Genomic DNA, 24,646 nt, shown 5'->3' with positions numbered 1-24,646 from the left:
CCTGCACAGTACGTCTCATGGTCCCATCGCCGTGTACCTGCATCCATGCCATCCGGTTTAGTTAGTAAACCTGCGTCCATGCCATCCGGTTTACCATTCTCGGTTAGTAATATGGATTGTGTCTGTGTATGTGTGTTTGTTTTTTGATGTTAAATATGAAAATAGCAATTGCAACAGTATACTGTATGCATGTCTTGCTCGTAATCATCACTCTTTGAGTAAAATGTCTAAGTATGCCCTGTTCTGCACTGATGTGAAGAGTAGGTAAAGAAGAAGGAAATGTAGAGCCGGATGTATTTAATGTGGTTAACTGATGCCAGTGTGCAGATGTAAATTGTGTCATGCTGCCTGCATAACCAATTTATGACTTCTGTTAGTGCATTGAATGAAAAGTGTAAGAATTTTTAAAAAATGAAAAAACAAAAAACTGTTATCTTAAGACCTACTTTTAAATCTTTCTGAACATTTATTGTTTCTAGTCAATGTAACCTTGTTGTTGGTCACCAATACAGACATGAAAAAAGGCATCTTGTTTTATGATTTAGGCTGTAACCAGCATTAACCTCTCCGTCATTGCATTACTAGTAGACTACTTTCAGTTGTAGGATCTCTTTCCTGTTGTTACTGTTTTAATATCCATGTGGATGTGTCTAGGCAATCCATCTTCTCGCAAAATTAATTTACACAAACACATTGACATTCCACTGTTCACACTGCAAACAGTTAACTGTACATTTCTTCTTTTAACTTCAACTTTTAACTTGTGTATTATTTCCTAAATACAAGGCTTGATGTGCCTTGCCCCTTTGTTGCACTGTCTTGCCCTTTTTAGTTTTATACTGGGGTTTTGAACGCTTGTCATTAACAATCAAAACTGATTCTTTTTTTGTCTGTGAACAGGTCATTTCTACAGTCCTGGGGGGTATTTTTCGTACGTGGATTACTCGTTTAGCCGGATGTAATTGTTGACGATTTGGCCTGATCCTGGATCTGTCGGTTTTTCGAAACTCTTGCTGGATGTGTTGTCCTAGCAGCACATCCAAATCCTCAAACCTGCTCGGAGCAAGTTTGTTTGTTTGTAAACAAGGATTAGCTCACACACTTAATCAGTGTCCGTGCATGGAATTCATTCAGTCATGGCTTCACCATTCATGAATGGGTGACCAATTGATATCTGTGCGCAAATTATAAGAAGAGAATTTCATATAGAGAGGGTTTTGCGTGATCGGCAAGATCCTTTATTGCTCCTGGAGGAAATTCTTTTCGCAAGATACCGGTTTAGCCGAGGGGGGAATATTGTACCTCAAATTTATTAGGACCTTATATTCGAAGTCAAACAGACAGTATGCGTTGCTTTGAGGTTTTTTGCAAGCGGCACTTTTTTTTTTTTATATACTGTAGGTGATGCGGAAAATCTATCTAAAAGTACAGTTTGCCAGGCAATTCGTAAAGTCTGTTTGGCTCTGAAATATTTCCTTCGGGTTTTCATAGTGTTTCCTGGACACCTGCATGTGCAGACAATAAAAGAGGCGTTTCATGCCATTGCAGGTAGGTAAAACACAGGTAAAAAACACCCATAGTTCCATAAAGAATCTCAAAATCAGCCTAACATTCTCATTACCCAGGATTTCCAAATGTGATTGGGGCACATGGGACTGATCAGAGTGGAGTTTGATTTGCAAAATGTACCTCTCCTCCTTATGAATAATCAGACAGTGTCTTCATCAAATATTTGACCTTCGTCAATATCTCGTTGGTCAGACACAGGTTCTAGGGATATGACATTCCCTGCAACTGACCCCAACAAAAAAAGAGGGCTATATGGAACATACATATGGCACACATTGAGGACAAAAATTATGCAATGACCATCGTTTACCTGAAATGAAGTGACCACTGCATCCTGCCACTGATTCTGAGGAGGAGCTTCCCCCTGGAATGCCCTCAGAAACAAGGCGATGGGCATTTTGCTGGAGAGCCAACTCTTCTGCAGGGGTTAGGTCTGTTTGAAAAACCGACTTATCCCTGATGAGTTTCACTGGCATTAACTCATCCAAGATCAGACATCTGATCTCGGATGATTTAAGCAACGTATGGAAAATACCCCCCTAGTTTTAATTTGTTTCTTTGTTTGTTGTGCAATTTTCATATTGGGGTGGATGTTTCTATCTGAATTGCCTTGTTTTTCTACATTTAAGTCTCATTAAAGTACCTGGCTAAAGGCAGCAGCAGTATTAAGTTTAGATAGTTACATTAGATCAGGGGTCCTTAATCATAGTCCTGGATGGCCGCAGTGGCTGAAGGTTTTGTTCTAATCCAGTTGCTTAATTAGAAAGCAATTCTTCTCAATAATTTAATGTCATGGCTTGTTAGTGCTTTAACTCTGCTGTGTCAGGTAATTCTCATATCCTAGATTTTCTTCCCCTTTCTAAGAATATCATCCAAATAATCTGAAGGCTAAAATGGATGAGTAATTCTCAGTCCTTCACTTTCCTTCCAAGTATTTAATTAAACATAATACTGCATGATAAATAAACAAAAGTGTAAATGGTAACAAGCTAAATGGAGAAATACTGGTCTGTTTTGTCATTTGCATGTTATTGCTAATTAGGAACAATTAAAAACCAAGAATACAGCTGTTGAAGACTGCAATAAAGGTTCTTAACGAGCGAGACAACTAAAATGAAGCTGAAGTGTTACTTGAGCAATAAGTGCTTCTTATTAAGCAATTGGGTTAGAGCAAAAACCTGTAGCCACTGCAGCCTTCCAGGACAGTGGTTAAGGACCCCTGGATTAGATTATACTTAGTTAGGTGACACATGGTCTCCTTTGGTTCATCTGACAAAATACTGGTATTTTGTTCCCCATACAGAGGCCAGGACTTAAGTTTGTGTCACAATCTGGGGTTGGGGTGATTTCAAAGTCATCGGTTGTATAAAAGGTTCTCTGTTACTTTTGTGTTGAGATTGGAGTTCACAGGATAGCCTGAAAGAGTATTTTGCCTTAGAGGGTGAAGTTAAAAGTGAAGGCATAAGTGATGTTACTCATTTACAACAGGCCTCGGATTCATAAGCATGAACAACTGCTCGATTTTGCTCTTTACACAAAGGGCAAGAACAGAGTTTGCATTACTTTAGGATTTGTAGTGGTCAATGTTTGAGAGCACCTGATGATTTTACTATTGTCAAACTGGTCCTGGTTTGCTTTTACTGATTCCTAAAGTATCACTTTCAGGAAGACAACTTATTTTAAGCCAACTGCTTTTGTTAATCAGAGCCAGAATAAGGTCCATAGTAAATGCACATAACATAAAACACTATACCTTTTGGTTTAAGTACCTGCAGATAAGGACCATGGATTTCTGCTTTCTGCCCTTCATAGAAATGTATATCAAGAGAACCATAGTTTTATTGACAAATGGGTAGGCTAACTTTTTTTACTGCAGTGTTTTTACTTTCTCATATACGAAGTATAGGGAAAGTATTGTAATCGTCCAAAGATTCAATGTCGAGACTTTCTCAACGTTTTAGCCCTCCCTGACTTTCTTGTATATGAAGTATAGGGGAAGTTTTGTAATCCTCCAAAAATTCCATTTCGAGATTGTGATGAGTCCGAAAATACCATTTTTGGAATTATGTCTGTGTGTGTGTGCATGCGTGTGTGTATGTAAACACGATTACTTGAGTACACTTTCTCTTAGGTCAACCAAATTTTTCATACAAGTATTAGGTACAAAACACAGATTTCTATCAACTTTTGGGCTATTTCCATTAACCAGAAATGTACCTTTACCTTTTATCATGCCGCTGCAGTGTCCGATTTATTCAACTTTACTTTTATAACAATTGTTCAATATATTAATTGATTTTTTTCTTTGTTGTTGATGGTTCTTTAATTTACATAATATAAAAATATAATCATTGTGTTGTGGTTTACTCTTCAAATATGGAGAATCCACTACATCCATTAAACAGTGTCATCTCCAGACAGAGGAGCAGTTTCAGTGACAGACTGCTGTCACTGTCCTGCTCCACTGACAGACTGAGAAGATCATTCCTCCCCCAAACTATGCGACTCTTCAATTCCACCAGAGGGGGTAAACGTTGAACATTATTCAAGTTATTGTCTGTTTTTTTTATCTGCATTTTTTATTACTCTTTAATATTTTTGCTGCTGGAATATGTGAATTTCCCCCTGGGATTAATAAAGTATCTATCTATCTATCTATCTATCTATATCTATATCTATATCTGAGTATATGAGAAAGTCTAGGGGAGACCACTCCCTATTTTAGTTAGTGTAGCTGTGATTACCTAGCTAAAATATTGTGATTGTGTTGCTTAGGTTGTCGATTTGTAGTGCACCTTTTTGTAATAGGTATGGACTTGTTTGTCTTGACTTAGATTTCCTAGCTTATTTTGATTATGTTTTGTTTGTGAATGCATCATATGTCACTGGGATGTTATTAGTTTAAATTATTTCTCACAATGTACCTCTGCGGTTTCATCTTTAGCTGGGCTGCATATGTAGCAGACTTTGACACACTTCACCATTGCACACATTTCTGGCATTCATTATTATACCAGCCAACTCATATAAAGAATCAGTCTTTTGATAATACTGGCCAAAATTCAAACATTTCAATCATTTATCTGTTCATAAAGCTATTGGCAATATTTGTTTTTAATTTTATGACATACTAGCTGTGTTACCTGGCTTTATTACCTGGCTTCACCTGGAAAATTTTGTAAGACAATAGGTGTCAGTAGACAAATAGTGCCATTGGTGTTTCAGAAGTACTATGTAACTAGCTAAGTGCTTTTTGTAGTTTTTTTTTTTTTTTTTTTAACCAATGTCTAAAATTATGTGGTGTACTGCTTAAATATCAGGACCTAAGACTTCAAACCCTAAGGTTGTGGGTTCAGATTCTACTAGTGACACTGCATGCCCATGAGCAAGTCACTTCACCTGCCTGTGCTCCAATTGGAAAAACAAAGAAAAGTATTTCTTTATGTCGCAAATGTTGAAGGTCAGTTTTGATAAAGGCATCAAAACATTACTCAAAGGCAAATGGATCAATTACACTGGATCAGTTCCTGCTCTTTTCTGCTTTTCCTAGTGACTTTGTTGATGGTCATTGTAAAACACAATTTTACAGGTGTATTCTTTTGAATCGAGACTGGTAATCAGTAGGAATAATGTGACTTTTGAGTATATATTATTGTCATTATTAGATGTATACAGTTTTAATTTGTTTATATTGTTCATTCAAGTACAATAATTCATTTCGTGTTTTATGTAGTCTCCCTTTAAAGTCTGCAGATGCAAATGTGTTTTCAAAGCAGTGCTTGAAGTGAATTTACGTAAGTGCCAGTACCCTATATGTTACACTGATGTATTTATTAACGTGAAAGTGAGGAGCGCAGAGTAATAGCTTTTAATGTTGCCACACAGTTACTGTGGTTTCCACATTAGAAATATAAGCACCACCATCTTAGACCAGTGCTGATGTTTTTAAGTGCCTTGACTGAAGAGCTGGGGGGCTTCACTTGAATTCTGAAGCACCGCAATTGAAGACCAGTTGGGGACGTTCTCCCTTAATGTTTTAAGTGCCACAATCAATGAGTGGGAGTGGGAGATGGTGTTGGACCCCTTGTAGTTTTCAGCATTTCAAATGGGGCTTTGCATCTTTCATGAACTTCGTTGAACTTTCCCTTTCTATTTCATAACATGATCATGTCTCTTTTTTCCTGTCCAGGACCCCCCCAGTCTTCAGACATCTGCCCATCCTATTGGCTAAGGTGCTAATCGCGTGGCTGTCAATTAATTCTCCTCAGTCTATCGTTTGCATAAAGCATGCTCTCAGCACAGCACAGGGCGTGCAAGTTAGCATAATATTGTTAAATATTGCCAAATATTAAAAGTTGTAGGCTTTTTTCTGTATTTTTAATAACATCACCAAATATTAGTGAAATCCATCATAGTATTTTTGAAATTTTGGAGTATTTACTGTATTTTTTTCTATTGTGGGGGGATTTACCCCAAAATATTGATTAATCAAAATGTTCTTTCTTAGTGGATTCCTACTTCCTTACATGTACGATCCTGTCAAATTTCAGATTTTTAACTAAATAGTGTAGAGAGAGAGAGAGAGAGACTCACTAGACTCTGAAATGCATGTGTAAACTACTTTTTTAATCTATTTATTTATTTGTTACTTTTCTAAAAAGAAAATCCACATTTTGAGAATATGAATATTGCTGAAAGGTCTTTTTTTACTGTATGTATAATGCCACTGAATTGGTGACATACAAGTCTGACAGGAATGTATTGCACTGTATATTGTTTAAAATAATTAGGGATACTTGGATCAGGTTTTTTTTTTTTTAAGGCTGATACTGAACAACTAATTTCATTTAACTTGATTGGCTGATTCAGATTTATTTTTTCTTTTATCCCTTTTAAAACACTTTTTACACTAACCTCCTGCCTAGTCAGATGCATAGAAGCCTTATACCCTATATTTAAGTGTGTTTTTATAATTAATCTATAGACCACAGGTGTTAACTGTTCATTTTTTATTAACAACTAGGGGGCTTCACCCCCTGCTCGCTTCGCTCGCCAACCCCCATATTTGGTTTTCCGGATACACACTTTTAAGATTGTTTGTTTTTTCTTGGAGTTGTTGCTATTTCATTAGTTTCACTTTTATTTCAGAACTTTTGTAAAAACAATATTTGTAATCTTGCGAGTCCCAATATGCTGAATCTTTTTAATGAGTTCAGGATAGGTTTCTCTGTTTGGAATTTCAGCACAGACAATCTACATCATCAGCATTTAATTTTTTTTTTTTTTTTTTTTTTTTTTACAAAGTAACAAAGTAAGTAGAGTTCTGCATTGGACTCCTGTCTGTAAAGTCGTGCTATTTTCCTCTCACAGTTCCAGAAGTACATGGGTTTACCAAGGTGATACCCCAGCTTTTGTCTAGGTTTTTGTACAAGGGCTAGACAGAACGTTTTTGACTCCTGGGGTAAATTTGTTTTAAAATAAGCAGACAGATAAATGTATATATATATATATATATATTAACAAAGTAACCAATAAATGCATGTGCGGTAAACTCCGTTTTTGAAATTCTCAAGATTCTTTATTTGTCACATGCATAGTTATACAGGACAACATGCAGTGAAATGCATCCTGATCCGCTTATCAAAAACTGTGCAAAGTTAGAATATCAGTTAGATTAACAAAAAGTCATAGATTGAAAGATAACAGTATAGTAGAACATAATAAATAAGTAAAATTATGTGAATTAAGTAGAATTAAGTGTTAAGGTGCAATAGTGTAGTAATTATTGTGCAAAACCAAAGTTAGACTGGTGCATAGTTAAATGAGGCAGTTTGTTTGCGCTACTGCGATCTTTACTTTTTTATATTTTCTAATTTTCCTACTTTCATATCCTTTAACTTTCTCCACATGTGTGTAGCGCCAACTTTTTTTTTTTTTTTGTGCCTTTCTAATTTCCCTGGTTTCATAATCTCTAACCTGCTCTGCATGTGTTTAGCGCCAACATTTGTAAACATCCTATGACATTTTACTTATTGTCATTTATTTAAGAGCTGGATTGGACGTGCTTTTTTTTTTTTCAATTCCACTTGTTCCGGGCTGATGATTACTTTCCTTATTTTCTGAATTTGCACCTCGATTATTCTTTTTTGCTCTTTTTTCTGTCCAACGCATTTGAGTCTCTTTTCTCAGCGCTTTTTTTTCTTCTTCGTTTAATCGTCGATGTTTCATTTCTACCCTATTCATTTCATTTCTACCGTATTGACCTTATACACTTTATATGCACTGAGCCCTGGAGCTGTGTGTGCTGCGTGACTGCCTTTACACTACTGATTTGGTTTTTTTTTTGATATTGCTTGTAAGTAGGGTGTGTCTTGCAAGACTCTCGTTCTATGTTCCCGTGAGACGCACTGTTGCAGGTCTCTTTCGTCTAGCGGATCTTTAAATTATCTTCCGAAAAAAATCACGTATCGTAGACTATCAGGACAGGGGACAGGATTTCTTTTTATAATAGAGAGAAATGAAATTCTGTAGGCTTATTGTTGTGAGACCATAAACTACTAAAATAAATAAAATTTCCTTAAAATACATACTTTAATAAAATATGTACAAAAATATTTAGTTAAGTATTTCTCAGTAACATGATTCTTCAGGAAATTAGAAAATAATTCTTTGAATAAAAAATGCTTTACAAAGTTAGATTTCTAACAAAATTTTCAAGGTGCTTTAAGTAGCTCACCAAAAACACATACTGTACAAGGTAGCTTATTATCTTTTCAAGCCCTGTAATGAATAATACTTGCATAAATTATTAATTTATTTGTGGCATCTGTTTCCTTCTTAACAATTGTTTCCTTTTTATTTTGACATTCCCTCTGCTTTCTTTGTTTTTATTTCTGCATTTGTTTCTAAATCTTCATTCAGCCTTCTGGAACACTGATGTCTCAGGTGAGATAGATGGAACCTGTAGAGACCTTATACATAGCAAATTGTAATAGAAGAGTAGCTAAATACTTTCCTATTGTGAATTCCCCTTAGTTTTTATAATGCTCTGGATGTATGGTTAGATGCTTCATCTCTGGATTTCAATTATTTTAAAGGAATTGTATTCAATAACCAATGCTCATGTATATTTGTTTGTTTCCCAGCAATACAAGTCTTAATGTGTTTGTCTTTAGGCAGTTTCTGAACATTCATCATTTGCAGAGTACTCCCAGTTATTATAATTCATTTTTATTGACCGTCACTCATAGAAAGAGAGAGAGTGAAAAGGAACTAAAAAAAAAAAACTCCACCACCAAACATCTGCTGTCCAATTAGAAAATGTGATTTATAAACAAATTCAATTGAAGCAGACCAGTGTTTTCCCACCACTTTCTCACTGAGCATTATATTTAGATTAAAAAAAAATAAAACCTAACAGTTTTAGTCACATTTGTCATCCTGCCTACAATAATTTTATGTAAAAATTAAACAAAATATGTACAGTTAATGGGGCGGCACGGTGGCGCAGTGGGTAGCGCTGCTGCCTCGCAGTTGGGAGACCTGGGGACCCGGGTTCGCTTCCCGGGTCCTCCCTGCGTGGAGTTTGCATGTTCTCCCCGTGTCTGCGTGGGTTTCCTCCGGGCGCTCCGGTTTCCTCCCACAGTCCAAAGACATGTAGGTTAGGTGGATTGGCGATTCTAAATTGGCCCTAGTGTGTGCTTGGTGTGTGGGTGTGTTTGTGTGTGTCCTGCGGTGGGTTGGCACCCTGCCCAGGATTGGTTCCCTGCCTTGTGCCCTGTGTTGGCTGGGATTGGCTCCAGCAGACCCCCGTGACCCTGTGTTCGGATTCAGCGGGTTGGAAAATGGATGGATGGATGTACAGTTAACTCTTAAAATGTCATTGTTAAAATAACATTTTTTGCTGAAGATGTCTGGATTTTCTTATTTATAGTAAATTTATTGCTGGTTATAAGATAATATAGGATAGTGGCATTTTAAATGGGCCTTAAAAGTAACAACAGTGTCATGGATTTCTTTTCTAGGTGGTGGCAATGTCATTTATTCCCAGTGAACAGGATTATTTAATTCTGATGAGTAGGTCTGTGAATTAAACTTGTTAGGTCATTAAATAAAACAGCTTTACTTTAAATCAATTTAATTCATCAAGGATGGCATTGTAGCCCCATAGTTTGCGTTGATGCCTCTCAACTCCAGTAGACTGGATTGAAATCTTAGCTTGAGTAATTTCAGTGGAATTTGTGCATTCTCTCTCTCTGTTTTTCTGGTCTTTTTCTCACATTCCAAAGATGTGCATGTGAACTGCTAGCTTGATTGGTTCTTGTACAGCCTCAAATACTACCTGCACAGACTCTTGCCTTCTGTCTCCTTAAATTGAAATAAAGTAAGTGTTGAAAATGGATAATTGGATATTGTCACTAATTTTTTACTCCTCATTCCTGTTCAGCATTTTTATCTTTTCTTGGTCAATACCATGTGTTCTGTGGAAATAAAGCATATGGACAAAGCAAGGGAAAGCAGTGCTCAGTAATTACAAAAAAAAAAACCAAAAGTTTCCTCGTTTCTGTAGCAGATCACTTTTTCACATTTCAATAAATGCACATTGTAGTTAAGCACAAATCAATGGTGAGTCAGAACTGTGCACCAGAGTTAACAGTGTAAACAAATACCAAGAACTTGGAAGATAATGCAGAGTCATTCTACATTGCAAGGCTTGAGCCTCTGCTACAGTATATTTTAATATATGTGTCTGTTATGATTGCAGCAAAATAAATTGCCTTTTGCTTAAATGTTGTAGTAAGGGGTTTAGTCAGATCTTAGTTTATATAGTGCCTTTCATGGACCCTAACATCACAAACCCATATATAAATGAATGTTTGTTAGTCTATTGCTCTATACAATATATCGTTTCCAAGTATTGTCACAATGCACCTTAAAAACCAAATGACTGCAAATACAATTCCACATAAAGTACAAGACTGGTGGTAGCAGCACAAATTAATAAGTTCAGTGTATGTTTAATATATTAGATGCATACAGCAGGAGAAACATAATAAACAAGGATACAGGCTCACGGGACAGATAATACTGCCAATGAATGAATCAATAAACTTAACAAGTACATCAGGAGGAAGCATTGAATTGACATTATTTGTTTATATACTGTATTGTGACCACTGGGGCACATACAGTCACCCTAACCTAACACAGACAGGCAGAGACAAGAGTTTGCCACACAACACACATTTTATTTACACTCGGGAGCGTTTTTCTTTCGCTCCCCACAGTACAGTATAGTCCAAAGCACCAATATATAGCACAGTCCTTTTCCTTTCCTTCATCCTCCACTCCATCTACCGGCAAGCCTGGTCCACCTCCTCCCAACTCTGGCTCTCCGAATGGAGTGAGTTGGGTATTTTTATTTAGTACCTGGGAGTGCTCCAGGTGGTTAATCGGGATTACCTGGAATCACTCCCCGGTGTGGTGGAAATCCATTGAATGGAAATCTGTGTTGCCACAGCCACCCAGGAGGGCTGCCATCTAGCGTCCCAGGGGAGGTATTGCCTCAGCAATGCTGTCTCCCCTGGTCCTTCCATTCCATTGGAGTCCTGGCCAGGTAATTGCCAAGGCCGTCTGTCACAATATATAATACACACCATGAATGTGGAAGGTTAGTTACAGCTTACATATGTGTTCTCTCATGCAAACAGGGTGTATTTGTGACACAGATAACTGTTCAACATTTGGTGGTGATCTCATTACAACAAACAGACTAAGTGTCTGCTAGATAGACCTGGATGATCTCTGGTCCAGCTTTTTCTCCATCTTGAGAACTTTTGGGGACATAGTCTGAACTGACCAAGTTTAAGACCTCATTAGTGGAAGTTGCTGGTTGGAGCTGTGACCACAGAATTATTACTTCCTGTAATGAGGGAAACACAAAATCATTGTTGCATACCAGTAATAATGAAACCAGACAAGTTGAAGAAAAAGGTATTTAATTGACTATTAGAAGGCACATCTCTGGATATAAAGAAGATGTACAGGCAAACCAAAAGCACAGCATCTGCAACTGCAGCTAAATGCATGTGTGAGAGAGGAGTTTGAAGTAATGAGAAACAATTTTCATGTGACTTCATAGAGGATCAGTCAAATCATTCAAGTACCCAGATATTGTAAAAGAGATGTCACATATACAGTTCTTAATAAAGATATGGAACTGTTAAACCCAAGTGGGGGTGTTATCAAGGGGTTAAAGAAGAAGTTTGAGGAACTACTAAACCTGGTGGATATTACCACCTCCTAAGGAGGCGCTGCCAAAAACACGGATTGGGCCCATTTCTGTAGTCATGGGACAATCCTAAGCTTGTGCCCTGTAATTTCAGAGGTTCCTGTTTTCATAAACCTAGATAAAAGCAAATAAAAGTCCCAGCCAAGCCTTAGCATTTCACCTGATAGCAGGTAATTATATTCTCTGGGTTTCAAACTGTAATCTGCAGTGTCCAACGAGTAGTTTACAGCTGAGAGGCTTATGTTTAGGATGATAATTAAAACTACCAAATTTTAAGGTCAAGGGTTCTCCTGATGAGAGTGGCTTACAAGTCTTACAGCAAGTGACAACAGCTACATTACGTGGAGGAGGTAAAGTATTTTGGGGTCTTGTCATAAGAGATGGTAGGAGTGATTATGAGATTGATGAGCAAACATACAGTATGCAATGTAAACTGTTTTGCAACAGTTGGAAGAGAAGCAAGAGAGGTACTCAGGCAAAGCTTTCTAATTATCAGTCTGTCTTATTCCCATCATCACATAAGTTCATGCAACCAAAATATTAAGATTAAGAGTACAAATAATAAAAATATGATTTTTTTGTGCAGCATTATTATCAATACTAATAAAAGGCAAAGCCCTCACTCACTCACTCACTCATCACTAATTCTCCAACTTCCTGTGTAGGTGGAAGGCTGAAATTTGGCAGGCTCATTCCTTACAGCTTACTTACAAAAGTTAGGCAGGTTTCATTTCGAAATTCTACACATAACGGACATAACTGGAACCTACTTTCGTATACTATATACGGCCATAGCGGGCAGCTCGGTCGCCGTGTGAGGCGGTTGCGTCTTGCATCATCACGCCTCCCACGTGATTGAGTGCCTGCCCATATAAGGTAAATATTCGTGGGTGAAGGACTGTGTTAGCATATTCATAAGCAAATCCACAAATTCATAGGGACGCTGTGGCTAAATACTCGCAAGCACATCCACAAGTTAATAGGGACGCTGTCGCTAAATACTTGCAAGCACATCCACAAGTTAACTCTTTTAGGGCTAATTTTTTTTTTTGTTTCTTTTCTCCCAGGGCTGAATATTTTTCCAATAACTAACATTTTTTAAAAAAGAACACAAAGCAATTGTTTAACATATCAAATCAACAAAAAATATTTACTTTTGACAAATGTTACTGTCTTGCATGTTGTATGAGCCTGCATACTCTATGATTTCACATACATATCACATACATTTTACACAGCAAAGTCTGATCTCGCTCAAAGCAGCCAATTTCAGTCATTGCCACATTGCACTCCTTACAATATGTGTTGCTTTGATGCCTATTTTTCAATTGTCTGTTGCTGCACTTTCTCACATATATTGTTAGTGTGTACTGTAGAGAGACAAGTCACCCATTTGCCATCGTGCCATGCCACTGCCACCAAGTTTTCTGCCTGCATGAAAACCGTATTGTCACCTCTTTTCATCTTCTAAAACTTTATGAACTTTATGTATGGCATTATAGCCTGGCTCACCCCATGGGATTTGCTTCTGTTTATTACAGAAGTGAATAAAACTTTGCAGCAGCACGTACCTAAGCCACCAGGGGACAAAACACGTTTGGACCAATGCTCCCTGAAGTTATATCACCAGTTCTGTCCCATCTCTATTTGTAATGCCACAGCGCGCTTCATCTCGTCTTTTCGTTGTGGGTTTCCACTTTGAAAAACGAGAATGCGATGCAAACGCAGCCCGCGATTCAAAAAAAATCTCTGCCTACCTGTTTGTCTCGTCTGACAATAGCTGAAAAGCAGCATCAGGAGAGAGCAGCCTGAAGTACAGCAGCTGGTGATCTGTCGTGTCCAACAGCAAGCCATGCCGTCTTGTAAACTCCGGTAGCCAGATCGGCTCTCAACGGATCAATGTCTGTGTATTTATCCCATGCGAACCTTGCTGTAGATGCATCGGCTGCGCGAAGGCACTCAACTGGCAGCAGATCCGCTGGCGCGGCATCGGCTGGTGTCTGATCAGCTGATGCCTGCTTCTCACTCTCTTGCTCGATCTCTTGATCACTGCCAATAAAATCCGATTCTGAAGAATCAAGAGTCCGACTCCGCGATAATGCGCAAAACATCGTCTGCCGAGTGTTTTCTACACTTGCTTCGCTCCCTTTTCACATGTCGATGCCATCTTGCCATTGTTTACATTTCGCAACTCACGCACACGCAAGGTTTAGTTGCCGAGTCAACGAGTCTAGCATTCCTCCAAGCACAGAGGGAATGCCTGTGACGTGACAGTGAGATTTGTCGCCATTAACAGCTGATTGTCGCCCCCTATCCCTGGATGTCGACTTTTGTCGACATTCGCCTTCAACCCCTCCTGTCGACAAAAGTCAACATCCGCCCTAAAAGAGCTAATAGGGACGCTGTCGCTAAATACTCGCAAGCGAATCCACAAGTTCATAGGGACGTTGTCGCTAAATACACGGAGGCAAATCCACAAGTTAATAGAGCTTCTGTTTCTAGATACGATCCCAATAATGAAAAGCGGCTCATACAAAAACAACAGGTTTGGCTCAAAAAAGCCAATTGTGGATTTGCGTACGACCCAAACATACATTGAGTCTGACAAAACAGTACACATTGGATCCATGAATGTTCACTGTGACTATTGTCAAGCTCAGAAGTGGAAATGCGAGTCTCTCCTGGTTTGTGCTGTAACGGTGGTAAAGTCTCTGTCACTCTTTTACGTAAGCTTCCTGACCTAATTACGTTCACTTAAAAGATGCTATTGACAAAAACGACACTGATTTAATAGAACTTGGTCAAGCTGTGATATTACCATCTTCCTTCTCTGGAGGACCTCGCTATATGCACGAGGGTACACAAGACGCAATGACATACGTACGTCATTATGGCCGGCCTGACTTATTCATCACATTTACTTGCAATCCTAAATGGCCTGACATCACTGAAATTCTCCTTCCACGTCTTAAACCTCACAATCGCCACGACCTCATCAGTCGTGTATTTCATCTCAAGATTCGCAAAATGATAGACTTGCTCACGAAGAGTAACATTTTCGGCTGTACAAATTGCTACATGTACACCATAGAGTGGCAAAGTGAGGTATTCCCCATGCACACATTCTATTGTGGCTAAAGGATAGGATTAAACCAGCTCTCATCGATCAAGTCATCCGTGCGGAAATTCCTGATCCACAGACTGACCCTGCCCTACACAAAATAGTAAAATCCACCATGACATTCGTTTGTTTAAAACCTTAAATCTCCGAAAGTTCTTCACCGATTGCTTTGAAATTTTGACACAACGTTGCATTCGAATACGCGCGTGTTTTTATATACATATTATATAGATGTCACACCTGTAACAGGTAAAAACATGCTTTTTTTAAAAAACACAGCGCCATCTGTTGGACATAAAGGCAACACACGCCATACTAAATATTTTACGATTCTATTTCAATGTTTCGATCAAATACATTTGTAAGTACGTGAATAAAGGCAGCGACATGGCAGTTTTTGGCGTGCAACCAGAAAGAAATGATAGGAATGCGGTCATACATATCGATGAAATCGCACAGTATTAGGCTGGAAGATACATAAGCAGCAATGAAGCTGTATGGTGAATTCTTTCATTTCCCATACATGAACGAAGTCCAGATGTTGTTTACTTAGCAGTATATCTAGAAAATGGACAACGCGTTTATTTCACAGCTGCAAATGTGCACCAAATAGCCCCGAATCCACCGGCTACAACGTTAACTGCTTTCTTTACGTTATGTCAAAATGACGCGTTTGCGAAAACACTGCTGTATTCGGAAGTGCCTATGTATTACACATGGAATGCGAATAGAAAATCATTTGAACAACGCAAACGTGGAGAGCGAGTCAACGGACAACCTGGCATATTCAAAGAAACTACGATAGGCAGACTGTACACCGTGCATCCCAATCAAGATGAATGCTTCTTTGTTCACATGCTGTTGGTAAATGTGCCCGGTCCAACGTCTTTCCAGCAATTGAGAATTGTCAGCGGCGTTACACATGCCACTTTCCGAAGTACATGTCAAGCTCTGAATTTATTGGAGAACAACCGATACTGAGATGTATACATTAATGACGTGTGCAACACGTCACATCCAAATCAAATTCATGCATTGTGTGCAATCATATTGACCGCCTGCTCTCCTTCTCAAACACAGTTATGGGAGAAATATAAATCGCACATGGCTGAAGATATTTTCCGTCGAATACGCAAGTAAAATTCAAATATAAACATGGATGTCACAGCAGACATCTACAATTAAGCGTTGATAATGATTGAAGATTTGTGCTTAGAAATCGCGAACAAAGTTCTCAATCAATTGGGAATGCCATCACCAAATCAATCTGCTGCTGCTTTGTTCGATGTAGAATTGCGTCATGAACAAAATTACAACACAGGTGATCTTTTGTCGTATGTGTAATCAAATATTCCTAAGCTAACACTTCAGCAAAAAGGCATTTACAATCAAATAATGCAAACTGTCAATAACGGGGTTGGAGAAATCTGGAAATTGGTGACGATTTGAGTAGTGGACACTTTGATGTTTATGAATGTTTCAACTCTCAAAAGCTGGATGCGAAGTTATCAATGAAGCCGGTTGTATGCTTACAACGCTTGACAGATGCCGAATGTCACTTCAACAGAAGATGTCCTACAAATACTAACATAATTGAAACAAACCATGAAATTTAAACCGATTATGACAGCAGCAATCCAAGCTGTGAGAAAACAGTAAAAAGGAGGCATGTCAGACGTTGTGGTACATTTTCTGATGCAGCTAGATGGAAACAACTTTGTGACGCTGCCGCCAAATACTCGCAGAAAAATCCACAAGTTAATAGACACGCTGTCGCTAAATACTCGCAGGCAAATCCACAAGTTCATAGAGATGCCGTCGATAAATATTCGCACGCAAATCCAAAAGTTAATAGAGCTTCTGTTTCTAGGTACAATCCCAATAATAAAAAGCGACTCATACGAAAACAGGTTTGGCCCAAAAAAGCCGATTGTGGATTTGCATACAGCCACTGAAACTTTGTAACGAGACGAGACTTCAGGTCACATGTCTGCAAAAGAACCTAATTGAGGTATCTATTTTTACTGGCAGTGGCTCAGGGGAGAGCGTTTTTATTCCTCGCATCCCCGTTATACCCTCTGATCTCAGTTTCAATTTTTGATCTCTTGATTTCAATTCAAACGCCTCAAATTTCCAGTAAGGCTCTGCTTCACAATGGCAATTAATAAGTCTCAGGGACAGACGCTACAAAAGGTTGGCATTGATTTGAGGCAAGATTGCTTTTCACATGGCCAACTGTACGTTGCATGCTCAAGAGTAAGCTCGGCGCACAGCTTGGTCATATTACAACCGGAGGGCCAAACTGACAACGTGGTATACAAACAGATCCTTAACAAATAATTATTTGTATATTTTCCCTCAGTTTAAAAATGTTTACTTTTCTTCTTAATAACAATTTTAAGGCAGTACTTCGCCGCTGCGAAGCGCGGGTATTTTGCTAGTTATATTTTCTGTAATAACAGAAGGAATTCTGTGATACATACAGCACTTTGGAATTGAATATGCAGCTTCTCCAGGTAAAGGACAACCAGTCAATATAGCTTGGATGGGCCTTAAGCACCCAGGTGCATCAGGCCTGTCTGGGAGAAGATACAGGAAAGAAAGAAATACGACATTCTAGAGGGATTGAATCTCTCGACAGACTTTGGATTGCCTGGAGCTGAAGAATGTTGCTGGGGTAATGTGAATTAATTTTTGCGAATAATAGCAAGTTCTGGCTGAGATAAATGTTATTCAAGTTTGCTGACTTTGGACATTCAACACTTATTTCAGTATCTTTGATACTAGCTTTATTAACTCTAACTTTTATCTTCAGGGTTCGGCTGTCTGGAATGAACATAGTACGACCTCCAATATCTGTTGGTCACTACAAAATGATCAGACATAGAGGAGATCGGGGAAATGAAGAGAACCCACACAGGTATGTGAAGGATTGTGTAATTTGAATTTTTTGTGAACATTTTTTGGTTCTTTCTTTTCTTGATTTTACTCAGGCCTTTAACTAAAATTTGTTTTATTTAGGAAAAGAGAAAATAATGCCTTCTTCCTAATCAGGTTTGTTTCTGCAAAGGCTGCTTTTACTTGGAGAACTTTTCATTTGATATAAAATATTTTTGTTTTAATGTATAAAATGTCAGTGTGTCTACTGCAGAAAACAAAAAATGATCAATTGATTTAAATGTATTTGACATTCTTCATTTTGACTTGTTTCGCTATTAGGTTTGGTGTTTCTAGAGTAAATAAAAACTATAAAGTCTATAGCATATTCATTGCAGTTTTAGCAAGTTAAAAAAGAAAGAAAATACTTTAATAGGAGGAGATGGATACTGCATTCATATTGCAAAAATGAATGTCAGTTGCATTTTGTGTCAAGCATAAAACAAGTTTGACCAGTCAATGCATTTTCTACATAATTTAAAGCCTAAACTAATCATGAAACTTTTAACGTAAACAAAAAAAAGCAGAACAGAACTGAAAAGCCAAGATATCTTGAAATCTAGAAATAGTCTGGTTTGTTATTTTATGTCTAATATGTGAAGTAAGCCGAAGATGTTAGTGCAGGTACAAAGTATTTTTATACTTTATTTTTAGACTCCTAGATATCACTGCATTTTCCAGCATTCACTTTTAAGTGAAAAAAATTTTTGTTTGAAAGTTTTTAAACTATTTTAAGTCTTTGTTTTATGTCTTTACTATTATAGCATATATTTTAAAATAATTATTTACTGTTTGTAGTGGTTTTTTTTTTTTCTAGCATTGTTCTTTTTTGATGGTAGAGTTCATTTTGCCTATTTATTTAGTTATTTGTTTGATTTCAGATGTACTGAAAGGTAGTATAGTTGTCCTGTATTTCATCCTCTCTCCTCACCCCTGACCTGGGGAAGAGGTTACAGTTTACGTGACTTCAATTAAAAGGAATGACTTTTTAACCGTGTATTGTTCCTAAAATATTTTTTTTTTCAGTTGGAAAAAAGCATTGCACTATGTTAAGTGCTGGATCCATTTTTTGGACCATCAATGGCAGTTAGATGTTGCACTGTCCTAGCAGCCCACATTATAAAAAAAATAAATGAGCAATCCTAAATTCATTTTAGAATGCTACATTTTCTGAGTTTAAAACCAAATCATAAAGAAAAAAAATGCACTTCAGTGATATAAACAAATTGCAAGGCACACCAATAATAATGAATGAATTACTCACAAACTACAAATACTCCATGTTTTGATTTTTAGGCTCAATATCAAAAGTTTGACAATTGTTAAATGAATAAACACAATCTGCCATTCATATCAACTCCAGTTCACATAACCTCAAGATAAATAAAAAAACAGCATGAAAATGAATTCTACCTTTAAAAAAGAATAAAGTTATAGCCACTACTATGTTGTTTTATTACCTTTGAATGCTTATTTTTGAATATATGCTTCAAGGAAATTGAAATGCAGCATAGAAATAAAGCACATGGAAGATAAAAGCACAGCATGCATTTTAAATCACACACAAAAGTAATGAGAACCATTTTAAATGTTGTATTTTGAACTAGGGAGCAGAGAATAGTATTTCATTTAATAAATCACAGTCTGACTTTCATATTACTCATTCACAAGTTCTAACCTTATCTGCTGCTGCACCATGGATTATATTATTTTTGCATGATGTTTTTTTCAATATTATAATATTGTTCTTGAAAACAAAACCTGTCAAGGAACTTATAAACAGCAAAATAAGGGTAAAGAAAAAGCAAGTGGTGACAAAAGTTTTTTTTAATTGCCTAGAAACCAAATGTATAATCAGTAGGATTTATATTTTAAACCAGGAGATTAAACATTGAATTAATTAGTTTGTATGATTTAGGCAATGAAAAAGGTGACAGTTAACTCCACGATGTAAAATAAAAAGGTTAGGCCTAATGTTTTGGCTGTCAAGCTGTTGAAGAGTAACTTAACTTTCATCAAGGAATTACCATTTACTTTTTTTCCTCTGTGGCTAAACTAACATCTGCATTAAACAAAATAGGCATTATGTATAAACTGAACTAATATCATACAATAATTGTATTAATTTAGGACACAGTACCTAAAATTTTAAATTGGCCTTTGTGCAGTCCTGCCTGTTTTGTCAGGTGCAAGGTGCAACACATGAAGCAGGAGGAGGAAGCACAGACTGGAGTCAGTCCCAACCACTATCATGCTTCTGATTGAAACACTGCTGTACATTAAGTTTCACAACATCAGTTAAACAGACATTTTTACATTTATTGTACAGGTGACCCAGTAATAACATTTGCAGGAGCTGCCACACACAACCGAAGGAAGGACTTGGTTACAAAAAGTGTTTTTATATAAAATAAAGGAAAAAGAGAATGTGTAAATTTTATTAGTTTTGGCCTCAAAACTTAGACTATATCCAAATTTAAATTGTTGGCCTTATATGACTTAAGTCAGTGTTTTTTAATATGCAGATCAGCAAAATGACTGGTATGCACAAATAAAAAACTAGTTTCTAAACATTTTATATCATTGTTTAGCCACAGTAAAGATCTGTGTAAACACAGGTGACAACATGGAAACCAGAGAACACTTTTTCTTTTTTTTTTTTTTTAATGCCATTTTAATTTTTTATTAGAACTACCCATATTAATATTATTAGAACTACACATTCTATGAGGCACCAACAGGTTGTCCATGGCCGCTGAAACTGTACTTAGCATGCAATACTACAAGACTATATACCCCCAAACTCACGTTATTACACCAGCTCCACTATTTTCATTTCAACATTTCAAACTACAGTAGTGCCACGATCCGTTCACCTCGCAGGTTTGTCTGTCATTCCCATCTCTTTTCCATTTTTATAGAAGTCTTTACTTGTCGGTCATTTCAATTTGATTGTTTTACAAGTTATGAGAAGGTTGGTGGTTGTGCCATGGAAACGAAAACTCTTTGATATGTCAAAAGCATTGTTTATAGGATATGTCTTGAATGACATACTACCATAGTAAATAGTGCACTAGACAGAGGAAATTATGTTGCTCGCTACAGAATTCATACTTGGATGAGCTAGACTAATTTTACCACACAATTATGTCGCGACCCATCCCAAACATATCAATGACCCATAGTTTAAAAAAACAAAAAACACTGATAAAGTATTGAAAAAAGTTTTTTTTTTTATTATTTTTATGCATAAGGAAGACAGAAGTTTCAAGGTAAGATAAATATATTCACTAATCATGGCACCAGAGAGTGGCATTGTATTGCACGATGATTAGCATGTGCAAGTAAAAAATTCATTGTTCTCTCTGTACAACCTATACATGCAGGAGTGAATTCTAAACAAAGTTCTGAGTTTAGGGCTAATTTGGATAAATGCATATTATTCCTTTTCAATGTCTCTGTGCAGATGTCTAAATATGAACATTTTTCATCAACTTTGTCACATTAACCTATGCATCTAGTTGTCAAAATTATACAATACATTATGAAGTTAATCAAAATACTGTTAAAATTTAAATGTAACTAAGTGAGACTCACTGACTAGTTCAAAACTGAGTTGTCATACAGTGCTTGGCAGGATTAACATGTTTAAAATAAATCAACATACTATCTAAAATTCTTATCTTTAAATGTATTTCCATAAAAGGACACTTGAAGCAGCCATAATAATGTTTGTTTGGAATTGAGATGACTCCAGCTGAAAAAGCACTGTTTAGAGGATCACAGTAGATGATAGTCTAATCTTCAAATGTTTGCTGAATTTGCGGAAAAAGACATTAAAGTGTGCTAGGAATATGGTATTGTTGCATATATCTTATGCTGTCAGTCACACTATCACGCAACTGTCATAAATTTTTTTTTCACTTCAACAACCAACATACACTACTTTACAATTTATTTTTGTGTAGCCCAAAACCACACAAGGAGTGCCTGTCCTGGGGCTAAATATGCACAAAAAATCCCAAGAGCAACAGAGTTGTGGTTGCTACATACAGTATAAACAAAAAAATCCCAACATGAATGGACTTTCAGTTGCTAAATAAACATGTAAACATCTCAAAGAGAACAGATTTGCATTTGCTATTTATACGAACTGAACTGTAGAGTCTTGCAGTTAACTGTTGACCTGAAGGTAAAAATAGTTACATATACATGAAAAAAATCCTTGCGTGAACAGATTGGCAGTTGCTACACACACACACACACATACACACACACACACACACACACACATACATACATACATACATACCTGTATTCTGTATAAAACTACCAGTCAAAAGTTTTAGAACACCTCAGTTTTTCCAGTTGTTCTTCAAATTTAATCAATTGAAATGCAATGAATGACCTAAAATGGTAAACAGTAAACTGCCAAAGGTTTAAATTTAAAGTTAAGGTTAGCAAAAACTGAAAAAAGGAAATTTCAGAATATTACAAATGGGCCTTCTTCATGGTTACAACTTAGAGATTTTCTGCAGCAGAGTAAATTAAGCCTTGGAAGTTGAAGCAAGCACTTTGCACAGGTGTCCCAAATTCTGTTGACACCCTATGAAGTACTACTTGGGCAATATTCTATTGATACTGCAATTAACAAATACAATGAAACAAAACTTTATTACCCTTAGAAGTGTAGGTCTCTCATTTAGAGAAATTGCAAAAAATGAAAGTGTTAATGAGTACAGTGGTCTCCTACACAATCCAAAGGCAAATTGGAAACTGGAAGAATCTCTAATATGAAGGGATCTGGCAGACCCAAAGTCACCACTGAATCAGAAGACAAGTTTCTGAGGGTCACCAGCTTGCGTGATAGGCGCCTCGCAGCAAAACAGTTTCAAGCACAGCTTAACAACGGTCAAAAAAGCAAGTCAGAATTTCAACTGTGAAGAGGAGACTTTGTGCTGCAAGTTTGACAGGGTGAGTGGCAGTAAGAAAACCATTGCTTAAGGGACAGAATAGGACCTTGAAATACTGGCTGTAGACTATTGCAGACTGGAAGAAACTCTTATGAACCAATGAATCAAATTTTGGAATGTTTTCATCATGCTAGGTGTTTGTACCCCATCAAATTTGTGAAAGGCTGGTTCCTCAGTGTGTGACACCAACTGTCAAAAATGGAGGAGGAAGTGTGATGGTCTGGGGTTCTTTTCCTGGAGATAGAGTTGGTGACTTGCACAGGGTGACTGGCATCTGAATTAAAACTGTTAACAGAGTTTGGCTGTTATATCCGCATATGTTGGCTACTTTGAGGAATCAAAATTTTGAATAAAACTTTGTACACGTAATGATTCCTTGACTTGTTTTTTATTTGCCTTTGTTTATTTGTTTTATGCCTTGATTTCAAGAAATATCAAAAAGGATTCATTTCCATAAAAACTGTGATGTTCTAAAACTTTTGACCAGTAATGTACAGTCATATGAAAAAGTTTGGGAACCCCTCTTAATTCTTTGGATTTTTGTTTCATTGGCTGAGCTTTCAGAGTAGCAACTTCCTTTTAATATATGACATGCCTTATGGAAACAGTAGTATTTCAGCAGTGACATTAAATTTATTGAATTAACAGAAAATATGCAATATGCATCATAACAAAATTAGACAGGTGCATAAATTTGGCCACCCCAACAGAGATATTACATCAATACTTAGTTGAGCCTCCTTTTTCAAATATAACAGCCTCTAGACGCCTCCTATAGCCTTTGATGAGTGTGTGGATTCTGGATGGAGGTACAGTATTTTTGACCATTCTTCCATACAAAATCTCTCCAGTTAAATTTGATGGCTGCCAAGCATGGACAGCCTGCTTCAAATCATCCCATAGATTTTCGATGATATTCAAGTCAGGGGACTGTGGCAGTCATTCCAGAACATTGTACCCTCGGTATGATTGCCTTTGCAGATTTCGAACTGTGTTTTGGGTCATTGTCTTGTTGGAATATCCAACCCCTGCGTAACTTCAACTTTGTGACTAATGCTTGAACATTATCCTGAAGAAATTGTTGATATTAGGTTGAATTCATCCAACCCTCGACTTTAACAAGGACCCCAGTCCCTGAACTAGCCACACAGCCCACAGCATGATGGAACCTCCACCAAATTTGACAGCAGGTAGCAGGTGTTTTTCTTGGAATGTGGTGTTTTTCTTCTGCCATACAAAGCGCTTTTTGTTATGATCAAATACAGTAATCCCTCACCTATCGCGGGGGTTACGTTCCAGAGCCCCCCGCGAAAAGTGAAAATCCGCGAAGTAGCGACCTATATTTATTTTATTATTTATACATATTTTAAGGCTTTATAAACCCTTCCCACACTCTTATAAACCTTTCTCACTCTCTTGTTAACCTTTCCCACGCTCTTATAAACACTTCCTATGCATTTAAACACTTTCTACATTCTTAAACACCTCAGACCAACACTGCACACTGCACGCAGCGATCAGTTGTCATTGTGTCTGCACTCGCTTTGTGAAGGGGGGCAGCTGAACTCACGCTGAGCAGAAATGGACTTTGTGCTGCTTCTGCCAAAATGCCTGCTTGTCGCTCTGCGTGTTCGGAAGGAGGAGTGTGTGTGTTGTGGGGGGGGGGTTTGGGGGTGAGAGCTGAACGCACCTTCGCTCAAACCCCCCCTTCCCGGAAGCGCAGTATGCTCCTGCCACTTCGCATTGTCAAGGGGG

The 24,646-nt window shown here is 37.4% G+C and overlaps 1 protein-coding gene across 1 annotated transcript in view; it reads left to right on the top strand.

The window, feature by feature from the left end:
• The window catches only part of b4galt3 (UDP-Gal:betaGlcNAc beta 1,4- galactosyltransferase, polypeptide 3), an 87,972-nt gene that overhangs the window by 52,129 nt on the left and 11,197 nt on the right, over positions 1–24,646 (top strand). The window contains exon 7 of the mRNA XM_028813503.2: positions 17,797–17,901. Within this exon, the coding sequence (XP_028669336.1) occupies positions 17,797–17,901 (105 nt within the window). The remainder of the gene's footprint in view (positions 1–17,796; positions 17,902–24,646) is intronic.

This window comes from Erpetoichthys calabaricus, chromosome 11 (genome assembly GCF_900747795.2).
Source record: "Erpetoichthys calabaricus chromosome 11, fErpCal1.3, whole genome shotgun sequence".
NCBI lineage: Eukaryota > Metazoa > Chordata > Cladistia > Polypteriformes > Polypteridae > Erpetoichthys > Erpetoichthys calabaricus.
The sequence above is the reverse complement of the archived record's forward strand: the minus strand, read 5'-3'. Positions and strand labels throughout refer to the sequence as shown.